Source organism: Diabrotica virgifera, chromosome 6 (genome assembly GCF_917563875.1).
Source record: "Diabrotica virgifera virgifera chromosome 6, PGI_DIABVI_V3a".
Classification (NCBI taxonomy): domain Eukaryota; kingdom Metazoa; phylum Arthropoda; class Insecta; order Coleoptera; family Chrysomelidae; genus Diabrotica; species Diabrotica virgifera.
Window position 1 is genome coordinate 194,127,534 of NC_065448.1, and position 12,092 is coordinate 194,139,625.

The 12,092-nt window shown below is 32.0% G+C and overlaps 1 protein-coding gene across 2 annotated transcripts in view; it reads left to right on the forward strand.

Moving 5' to 3' along the window:
• The first annotated feature begins 1,343 nt into the window (after positions 1–1,343).
• The window catches only part of LOC126886612 (mediator of RNA polymerase II transcription subunit 1), a 61,863-nt gene continuing 51,114 nt past the window's right edge, over positions 1,344–12,092 (forward strand). For both annotated transcript variants that reach the window (XM_050653599.1, XM_050653600.1), the window contains exons 1-3: positions 1,344–1,464; positions 1,517–1,653; positions 1,716–1,849. In XM_050653599.1, coding sequence (XP_050509556.1) covers positions 1,446–1,464; positions 1,517–1,653; positions 1,716–1,849 — 290 coding nt within the window. In that variant the 5' untranslated portion in view covers positions 1,344–1,445. The remainder of the gene's footprint in view (positions 1,465–1,516; positions 1,654–1,715; positions 1,850–12,092) is intronic.

Sequence of the window (12,092 nt, forward strand, 5' to 3'; positions counted from 1 at the left end):
TTTTTTTGAAATTTTTTTTTTTTATTCAAAAAGCGAAAAATTTTCAAATCGATTTTTCTAGAAAACGGTGTCTCCTACCGATTTAAAACAAGAGTACCTTTTAGTACTAGAATACTTCACAATTTAATAATCCAGTGTCAGAAATGCATAAAAGTTAAAGATAAAAAAGTTATGCGATAAAATAACCGTTGCCCTACCCAAAACGGACGCCTATGATCGGTACTAGAAATTTGCAATGGATGGATTAGATTTATATCTTGAAGATAAATACGCGTACCAATTTTTGTTTTTCTAAATAGAAGCGTTCTGGAGGTATTTAAAAAAAACTAATTACAAGACGCCATCTTCAAAGAGCTCTAGCTCCCTTAGGAAGCATTTTCGGACTAAGTGAATTGGGTTAAATTATCTTAAAATTACCTGAAGTATCTCCTGTCTTCGTTTGTCGGTAGAGTTTCTGGACACCCTGTATAATTTCAACAAAATAAAGATATTTTAAACAGTTTATTTGTATTTTATTTAAATTACATAATTTAAATATTAAACTAATTTTAATACTTAGGTACTACTTTCCAAAAAAATTTATTAAAACAATACCAAAAATTAAAATTCTTATTCATCTTAAAATAAAAAATTTCGCAACTAACTTCATGCTATCGATGTGCGCGTACTTCATCCTGTCATTTTTATAAAATTTCACCCTCAGTATTTTTCCCAATCGCGCCTAAATTAGTATAACTTCAAAAATTTGACCTTTCGATTTCCACTCCGGTAAATGTTTAAAAAAAAAAAGAATTTTTAAGGATTGTGTTAAAAGAGTGTAAGGTGTTTAAGATATTAAGTCTTGGTTTGGTTTTAATATTAAGGTTTTTGGATATTAAGGTTGACTTTCTTGGGCGACGTGTTGTAGGCAACAGCCATGCTATTGCTGAAAAAAAATTAGGGTGGATCTTTTGCCCTATGGAACATCATATTCTGATTATTCCAATGGGGAGAGCTTCCAATGAAACACCAACCAAAAGACATAAAAAAGATAAATCCAAACTACATAATATGAAACATCAACCAAAACCAAAAGACATTAAAAGATAAACCTAAACTACATAAAGACATACCGGACATACCTACATAAATTATAATGCATTAAGCTCCCTTAAGTTTTCTAACTAGGTAGCGGATTTATTGTGTTAATTTTGTCTGTCCATGGTGTAAAGTCATGATTTTTGGATCTTCTCAGTTAAATGATTAAAGGCTTAGACAAGGAAAGAGAGATTAAAGGCCCCAAAAACTTAAATAAGAAGAAAAGAAATGACATTGACAAGTTTGACATTTACCAAAATCCCCATCTGTCATCCGTCATAGTGTAACAGTAACACTGGCAGAAGTTGTTGCTTTGTTGTCCTAAAGATGATTATATTATAATATTTAGCTTTTAAATACTATTTATAATGAATAAAATACAGAACGGTAAGTTTATAAACATAATTTTACAAACGAAAAATAACTCATTCACTTTTAGCCAATGGAATTTCCATTCCACAAAATGACAAAAGTAAAGACTGGCAGTTGGAGATCTTAATGGAAAAGTTAAGATCGAAAGCTTCACAATTTAAAACTTTACCAGAAATTTCTAAGAATGTTCGAATGACATTACTTGTAAGTTACAAATTTACATAATATTGGACTTAATTTTAGGAGTTCTTTCAATTTTGTTTTAGGAAAAAAGATATGCTTCTGATAGTGTAGAGAAAAGCCAACATCAAAAATGTTTAGATACTTTACAGTATTCTATCAAGGTTACATCACTGCAAAGTATGGTAGAAAGGCTGGAAAGTTTAACCAGGCAACTAGGGTAAGTGATAATTTCAACATCTTAGTGTACACACAGAGTTTAATAAAATAATATATATTGTTTATGATTAAGAACAGTTGTGTCTACGATAGATATAAATTGTATTGAAATTAAGAATTAGGATGCAATTGTTAAACTTCTGTATCTATATATATGTTTCAATTATTTTTATCTAGTTTCTTTTCTTTTCCGGAGTCCGGAGTGCTTCATGTTCCTGCATATCTCCTCTATTATTATATTCCATACCAAACTTACTGTTTATTTCCTCGTTTATGATGTTTCAATTATTTTCCTTGGTTTCTTCCCCAATATTTCATCAGATGCTACACTGCTAGTTGTATTGTGTTGTTTATTTTATTTCAGATTTATTAATCTAGTCCAGGTACTTACTGTACCTAGTCCATTATACCATTATTTACTTTTTTGCCTTGTTTTCTTCCCCAATATTTCTTGTGCTGATAGTTATACTCCATCTAATTTACTTACCATTGCATGTCATAGCCTGTGACTTCACATGATACCAACACGAAATATTTAGGCGGTAGGTGTGTTCTTTTTTAGAATCACTTTGCTGAGTACACTGGCATTACAGCCACTAGACATATTTTATTATATGTGCATAGAAATAATATTTAAAGATTTCTATTAATGTTAACATAAAGAAATACACAATAATATGTTTCGTTTAATTTGTATAAATGGATTATAAAGCGTTTTTATGAAGCACATTTGTTCGGAATACACTGTAACTATAATCGAACTAAGGTGATATTTTGGCATAAATTGGTAACATTTATTTGACAGTTGCGGTGATGACACTTCATATTTGTTTATATTCTTTACTATAGGTATTTGTTTCACTATATTTACTGTTTTTGTTATGTACTTTAATGTAAGATTATGGTAGGGGAGCCCAAGCGGGGATTTTTGCAGTTACTCGAGCGCATCAGATTAGCATATGGGAGAAACCTGGTACCCTGCAGATGTACCTCTACCATATATTGGCTCTTAACACAGGGGAGTTCGTTAAGGGGGGCCCGAAAAAAAAATCTATCCTTAAAAATACTCAAAATTGTCAGATTAAGATAAGGTAAGTTAAGTACATGCAAAAGAGTGTATATTTCAAAAATCTGACGATTTGAGCGGGCGTAAGAAAATGGGTGAGTCCCAAAGTTTCACAAGAAAAAAAAAGAATATCTCGCGAAATAAATGACAGATCGAAAAACTAAAAAATATGTGCTCAATATATTTTAAAAATCTATCGAATGATACCAAACACAACTTTCCACGGAGAGGGGTGGGGTGTAAATTTAATATTTTAAATACGAATCCCGCGAAATGAACATCAGATCGAAAAACTGTAAAATACACTTATTCGATACTTTTGAAAAATCTATCGAATGGCACCAAACACGACCCCCCAAGGAGGTGGGATGGGGGGTTACTTTAAAATCTTAAATAGAAGCCCCCATTTTTTATTGCAGATTTGGATTCCTTACGTAAAAATAAGTAACTTTTATTCGAAACATTTTTTTTGAATTATGGATAGATGGCGTTATAATCAGAAAAAACGATTATTGGAAATGGAAAATTAAATTAAAAAATGGCAAGCGCCCACTAAAATGGAAAATTTTACTTAACTTTTTTTGGTTTTAGGACCTACTCTTCACAACCCAATAGGTCCCCATAACGCTCGAGTGACTGCACATTTAGCATACTTTGCTCCCCTACCATTATAACTTAATTCTTCTTTTCTATTTCTAAAGTTTTTATTTATTTACATTGAATATTAATTTGTTTTGCTGTATAATCCACTTCCGAAAAATTGTATGATGTATTTGATTTAAAATGAATTCAAGAATTTTTTGTAATTGGGCAACAATGTCAACTTAGATCTCTAACGTAGATAATGACGTGCAACAGTAAGTAAATTAGACGGACTGTATATGTACCCTTTACTTTATTCCAGATTTCCTCTATTTTGGTTTGGTCATTAGCCATATTTTGTAATATTTCTTTGATCTTTTCTATGTACAGAGAAAACATTATTTGCTCCTATATAGTCATGTTGGTTGCCTCTGCTAACAGGCTTAGTTTGTGTTCATTATGTTCTTTTGTATACCTAATGTATTTGTCTAGCTACATTAGAAATATATAATCTTATTTGGGTATTAAACTCACCTGTTACTTATTCCATACTTTCTTTTGACATTCATTTCCTTGTATTTTGACGTTCATTTCCTTCTACCACTTCAGTTCTTGTTGTAGCGTAAGCTTTTATTATTTGAGGCCATGAGAGCCAGAGTGGCCTAACTGATTTTAATATTACTTTACATAATCAAAGAAAATGATCAGAAGCAATCAATGTCTGATTATTTTAGTAATAGGGAACTTGCATAAAGTTTTAAATTCGAAAAAAATGCTATAAATCACAACAGACCATAATTTAGAACCTGTATCAAAAATAAAAAAGTTTCGTTTGTCTTTCGTTTGGCCCCTTAAGACGACTAAAAATTTAACTTATACCAGCCACCCCAAAACACGTCGTGATGTCACAGGGTTGTATGTTTACATTCTACACCAATTGTGTACAGTGGAACCTCGATAATCAGATTTAGCAGGACCGCGGCCAATCCGGGTTATCGAAAATCCGGGTTAGCCGGAGAATATGGTAAAAATTATTAAAATATGGTTTACTTACAGATAAACTCCATTATAATTGCAAAAAAACAAGAAATACAGTACAGTACATGTAAATTACGTACAGTTGTACTCGTATGCAGTATTGTTCATTTCTTGGTAAAAAACTCAGTCAAACTGAAAAAATGTTTGTTTGTCTGTTGAAAATCGGTCCGGGTTAGCCAGACTTCCGGGTTGTCGGAGGCCGACTTATCGGGGTTTCACTGTATATAATTTTAAATTAGACATTATAAACGTCAGTAGAAAATACAGTTATGTGACGTTACAAATATTTTTGATCGTTTGAACTATTCATAGAAAATTTGTACTTTTACAAAATGGTTTTATTTTCAATAGTAAACCTTCTTTCCTTTCCTTCAAAAACTGTATCAAACTGCAATCTCAACAAACTGGTATATTTTATTACAATGACATATGATAAATGTCATTAGAATATAAAAATATTTTTCCTTTATTCCCCGACAACGATCTGGCTAAATACCCAAGTAGGTGGAGGCCAATAAACTAAAGAAGAAGAATATACGTAAATATAACCATAAACTGAACCACATAGTTTAACTCTGTGACGTCACGGGTCGTTTGAACTATTTTAAGATAAAGAAGACTTTAAATTTGTACCTCTAAGTTATTATGAGTTTTTGAAGCGTGAAATTTTGGAAATCTCATTTTCATACAAAACTGAACATTATTATGTAATAAAAAAAAATGTGGAAGTTCCCTATTGTATGTTGACCAATAATGATTCTTGGTCTACATAAAACTACTAAAACAATCAGACATTGTTAGCTTCTGATCATTTTCTTTGATTTTGTAAAGTAATGTTACAGTATTAAGTAAGAGATAAATCACCAATCGGTAGAAGTATCAGCAGACCGTGCAAAAGATGGAGTGACAACCAGACAACCTTTCATAGAGGTATCAATCCGCCAATGAACAAGCAGAATTGCTTACAAAGAAAAAGAAGAAGAAAAATTTTACTAGAATGTCTCAGTCATTTTGAATAAAATTAGCCTATTAATTACAAAACAGAGCACCAATATGACAGGATCAATTCTTGCCTCAACAAAACTTGCCTTAACCCTTCACAGAATAAATAAGGTGCATAACATTTTTGTACAACATGCAGAATAAATAAGTGCGTAAGAGATATGCAACAAATTAAATTGAATTTTAATACCCACTGAATATTCAGCAATTCATATCAGTGAGGTTGAGCAATATGGAATTTTTATTTAGCGTATGGCTTACATCACAGAATAGGTAGTTATTTAAATGTATGCTGTATACAATATGTCACTAACAGATGTCCATTTTTTTATATATTCAATAAGGTGAGGGAAGTTTACTCTATCTGTAGAGGGGGTTGGTGCATTTTTCACAGTTTATTCTAATTCGATAAGGGCTGCTCAAATCTTACGGGGATTTTAAAATTTGCCAGGTGTGTCTGTGTTGTCCTGTAGCCCATGGTAATTGCGTATCTGTCTTACTTTCCCAATCTTCTCTCCATCAGGTTTTTGAGTCAAAATTGGATTGCTGCAGCGCTTGAGCAGACTTCAAAGGAGGTAACTTGGATCGGAGATGATTTCCAAGAATATTTGAGATTTATTGTGGACTATAAGTTGACAACTGTCCATTATTGTGTTATATTTACAGGTGAATTAAAACAACTCACATGGCAAAAAAGAGAGCACACTTAAAATATAAACAAACTTCTGGTTACAGCGACTATCTAGAATTCTCTAATTTAAGACAAATTTGCAAACCTATTTCTCAAAGCTGCTACACGAATTATATTAATAACATCAACTCATCTGTATCAAATAATCCACAACAATTTTGGTCTTACTTTAATTCAGTTAACAAAAATATTGATATACCAGATTTTATGATTTTTGGCAACCAAGAAGGTTTTGGTGGTAAATCTATTACCACATTGTTTGCAAATTACTTTGCAAACTACTCTAACGATAATGTTAATTTGAATAACTTCTCTTTTACACCCAACTCTTTTGTTGACATTCCATTGATATCGTTTAACCTTGAAGAGATTTTTACTGGAATTTGTTCTCTAAAAGATAAATTGAGCTCTGGTCCTGATGGCATTCCTTCGTTTCTGTTAAAAAGCTGTATTTATTCCTTGTGGAAACCTTTGCAAATATTATTTAATTGTTCTCTTGAAACTCAACAATGTCCTAACTTCTGTAAAGACAGTGATGTTATACCAATTCACAAAAGTGGTTCGAAACAACATGTAAGAAATTACAGACCAGTTTCGATCCAGTCAGCAGTTCCAAAATTGCTTGATAAATTAATTGCTCAAAAATTATCTTGGTATTGCAAAAATTTATTCATTGATCAGCAACATGGCTTCATAAGTGGAAAATCGACAATTTCAAATCTCATTATTGACCACAATCATCTAATTACTTCAGTCGAAAATGGTCAACAAGTTGATGTTATATATTCAGATTTTCCAAAAGTTTTTGACCTGGTTAATCATGAGCTATTATTATTCAAGTTGTATGTCTATGGATTTCCATCTTACCTCATATCTTGGTTGGGCAGCCTTCTTGTTGGTAGAACACAAAAAGTCAAAATAAAGAATTATTTTTCAAATAATATACAGGTTTCTTCTGGTGTTGCTCAGGGTGCCCATCTAGCCCCGATTATTTTTAATTTGTTCATTAATGATGTTAATTCCATTTTTAATTACTGCTCTTTTTTATTATTTGCTGACGATTTGAAATTGTTTATAAGAGTTCAAGACATAAACAGCTGTTTTATTCTTCAGAACAACTTTGATGCATTGTGACAAGTGTGGGTAGCCACATTGTAGGGGTGGGCATAATTGTGCCTGTTATCATATGCATAGCATGGTTTAGCTGAGTGTCGACAATGTGGGTATGCAGGCTATTTAACCACACTGGTGCACAGTATTCTGCCACTGAATATAGAATATATGGAACAATTAGAAGCAATATTGATTAAACAATTGCTGTATATTGCTCCACTAATTACTCAAGATTGATCCATTCATGTTGTTGAGCAATCATTGTTCATATAAGCACACCTTATCTCCTTTAAGTATATTATCTCTGGCCTTGCTGAACAACATGAATACTACTTCTTGTTGACCTTGTTCTTCTTTTCCTGAGTATTTCAAACTATAATTACTTTGATCTATTTTCCCATTTAATTTATCATAGCAGTACCATTTCAAATTTGTTTAACTTTTTGGCTTAGTCATAGATTTGACTTATTATTAACATAGTTTGCACAATCCATGTGAAAATAATAATCATAGTCGGTTTGCGAATCTCAGACGCAACTGTTAGAGTAATTTTGGTAATTTTTGAAGTTATACTTCTTTAGGCGCGATTTATGTGTTACTCGTCAAAAAAATATGTACAATTTCTTATTATAGTTTAGAAGTTATTATATTAACAATTTGCACTGTCACTTTTTTATTTATTTTATCATTTATTGTTTAAAACACAATAAACTTGATGAGATACCCTCAGTTAAGGAGAAAGTATTAATAATAAAGATGTTTTCTTCAGTCAATAGTGTGCATACTGTCAGTTAAATAGTAACGTGTGGCCAAACTTGCACACACATACCTAATGTGGCAAATACATTATATTTTTCAAAATTTTGGAATGTACTTAAATCGTAGAGCAATTGTAATTTTTGTTTTTAATACAGATTTCAATCCTCTACAAATAGCTTCGCATGACTTTTGATGTAAAATAATTAGGGAAGCAGGAATTCAACAGTTTAGAATTTTACATTGAGTTTCCTATGGCCCGTTTTACGATTCACCACCCTGTATATGTCATATTAGGTGTTCCGCCCCAACTTATTATTCCATATGAAATTCTAGCCCAGTCATTGTGTGGTATAATATCTGAAGGTACTTATATTAACTATTTTTGTAAGATAATTAATTAAATTTGTAGATAAATGTCCTTACCGTATTTACAATTTCATGGATGTGTTAGTTTCGTCTTAACTGATTGCTCATTAGTTTTTTGGTATCTCTGATTTGTCACAGTTTAGCAAGTTACTTTGTAACTTTAATTAGAAAGGTTTTGGTGTAATTTACAAAGTAGCTTATCACCTAGTTTGTTAAATTCTACCAAGGTCATTCTCTATAAATTGTATCAAGGAATTAGTATTTATCAAGTATACCTAGTATGATACAATTGATCCAAAAGATGGCATAACCCAGTCATCCAAAGGTAAAATTATCCTCCAACACCAAATTGTTCTATACGGTTCACATAATGTTCAGAAAAAAGTCACACCATTTTGAGCGTCGGGTTAGGGGAGAGAAATCGGTAAATTCGTAGTTTTTTACGTTTTTTTTTTTCAATATTTCTAAAACTATGCGGTTTAGCATGAACAACCTTTTATACAAAAATGTTCTACATTAAATTTGAAATAAAAAAGGTCCTATGCATAATCCTTCTAAAATGAACGGTTGCAAAGTTACGGAGGTAGTATAGTATAATTGGTCCAAAAAAAGGTCTAACCCAGACATCCAAAGTAAAAGTTTTCCTCCAACACCAAATTGTTCTACATGGTCCACATATTGTTCAGTAAAAAGTTACACCATTTTGAGCGCCAAGTTTTTTTAGGGGGTAGGAGATGAGGGAGAAGTCGGTAAATTAGTAATTTTTTTACGTTTTTCGTCAATATTTTTAAAACTATGCTTTAGAAAAAAACAATGTTCTATGCAAAAATGTTCTACATAAAATTTAAAACAAAAAAGGCGCTATACATAATTGTTATAAAATCAACGGTTCCAGAGTTACGGAGGGTGAAAAGTGGAGTTTTTCGATACTTTTTATATTTTCTGGCAATTGATGATGATTTTGGGTGGTGAGGTTGACGTTTCTTCAAGGGCTTATCACTAACATACCATCGGTCACTAAAATAGCAAATTGTATATACAAAACACAATTCTGGTTAAGAAAATTTTTTTCATCGGTAATAATATTATAAATTGCCCAATAAATATAAAAAGTATCGAAAACCTCCACTTTTCACCCTCCGTAACTCTGGAACCGTTGATTTTATAACAATTATGTATCTGACCTTTTTTGTTTTAAATTTTATGTAAGTAGAACATTTTTGTATAGAACATTGTTTACGCTAAAGCATAGTTTTAGACATATTGACGAAAAAAGTAAAAAAACTACTAATTTACCGACTTCTCCCCCATCTCCTCCCCAAACCGGACGTTCAAAATGGTGTAACTTTTTACTGAACAATATGTGGACCATATAGAACAAGTTGGTGTTGAAGGAAAACTTTTACTTTGGATGTCTGGGTTAGGCCTTTTTTTGGACCAATTATACTATACTACCTCTGAAACTTTGGAACGGTTCATTTTAGAAGAATTATGTATAGGGCCTTTTTTATTTCAAATTTAATGTAGAACATTTTTGTATAGAAGGTTGTTCATGCTAAACTGCATAGTTGTAGAAATATTGACAAAAAACGTAAAAAAACTGCGAATTTACCGATTTCTCCCCCCTCTCCCACCAAACCCGACGCTCAAAATGGTGTGACTTTTTTCTGAACATTATGTGGACCATATAGAACAATTTGGTGTTGGAGGATAACTTTCACTTTGGATGTCTGGGTTTGGGTCTAGTTATACCATACTAGTATTACAAATATAAAATATTTACATAAAACTCCTACCAAGATGCCGTTGATTTTTCTCTGCTTCCCTATAACAGTCTACTTTGCGGAAATTGTTGTGGAAATAGACCCTGCCCAATGAATAAATTAAATACTACTGAAATAAAGATCTGCTATTCATTGTTATAATTTTAATACTTTCATTTGGAACACCATATATGGTGTTTTCCATACAACTTTAAGGTTACGTCATTTTTAACCTTAAAGTTGTAATATTTATGAAGTCAGAACCCCACAGCTTGCCAAAACTTCTTTTACTTGCACTGTCTTCCTTCAAAAGTTGGCGATCTAAGATCTAATTTGCAATAGCTAAACATAAAATAGCGAATGAGATTAATCAGTTAATCTATTTAAGTTTTTCTGGTATCTTAAACTCACACATTGATTGGTATGGTACTGTTCTTTTGACATTGTCATAAATATGTAGCCTAGAAGTTGACAAATAGGTGATGGGTTTCAATGTTAAATTATATTCTTTTCTTGAGGGTCTGTCTTATTGAAGCAATCTGGTCAATTGTTGATTTTTCTGGAGTGAATCTGTCCTGTTATTTTCCAATTATTCCCAGCTGTTAACAAGGTTATGCATTTGTAGTTAGTGGTCGCCTTTTTTATACTAACGGACATACTACACCTTGAGACCATTCACACTGCATGGTTTCATCTTGATGTGAATATTTTATTATATACTTCTTTAACTAACTAGCTTTTTCAGCTACTTAATTCTTTTGATATAGTGCAACACATTTTCATAATCATTGAACTAAAGAAAAAAGTTTATCTATGATTGGGATAATGCTTAAATATTCACAAACTGATTTTGCGTGATGATGTTGATAATAAAAATAAAAAAAATTTAAAGCACTTATGGGAGTGCCGACAGAAGTGAAAACTTCTTATAGTATATAAATTACGAGCTCAATGCTTTTTCCCTATCCAAAAAGAAGTGCTATACCTATATTATATACGCGTTGCGTACGTTCTATGCTATTTATGTATACATACACATTATATATATACGTACGAAATTTAGTTCGGCAAAGTGATGACGGTCGCAAACTCAACACTTTTTCTCCATCTAAAAAGTTCACAACGTCCGTAAAGAAGTTTTCACTTCAAAAATTTATTTCGTCGAAGCAATGACGGTAGCTAGTTTAATATTTTTCCCCATCTAAAAGTGCACAACGTCCCTCAAGAAGTTTTCACTTCAAAAATGTATTTCGTCGAAGCAATGACGGTCACGATGAAGGTCGGTAATTCAATAATTATTCTCCATCCAAAAAGTGCACAACGTCCCTAAAGAAGTTTTCATTTCAAAAATTTATTTCGCCGAAGCGATGACAGTCGCTAATTCAACACCTTTTCCCCATCTAAAAAGGGTACAACCTCTGTAAGAAGTTTTCACTTCAACAATTTATTTCGTCGAAGCATTGACGGTCGCTAATTTAATACTTTTTTCCCGATCTAAAAAGGGCAAAACGTTCCTAAAGAAGTTTTCACATCAAAAATTTATTTTCGTCGCAGCAATGACGGTCGTTAATTCAATACTTTTTCCCGATCTAAAAAGGGCAAAACGTCCCTAAAGAAGTTTTCACTTCAAAACATTATTTCATCGAAGCAATGATGGTCGCGATGACGGTCGCTAATTCAATACTTTTTCCCCACCTAAAAGTGCACAACGTTCTTAAAGAAGATTTCACTTCAAAAATCTATTTCGTCGAAGCAATGACGGTGGGGATGACAGTCGCTAATTCAATACTTTTTTCACTTCAAAAATTTATTTCTTTGAAGCAATGACGGTCGCTAATTCAATATTTTTCCCTATCTAAACTAA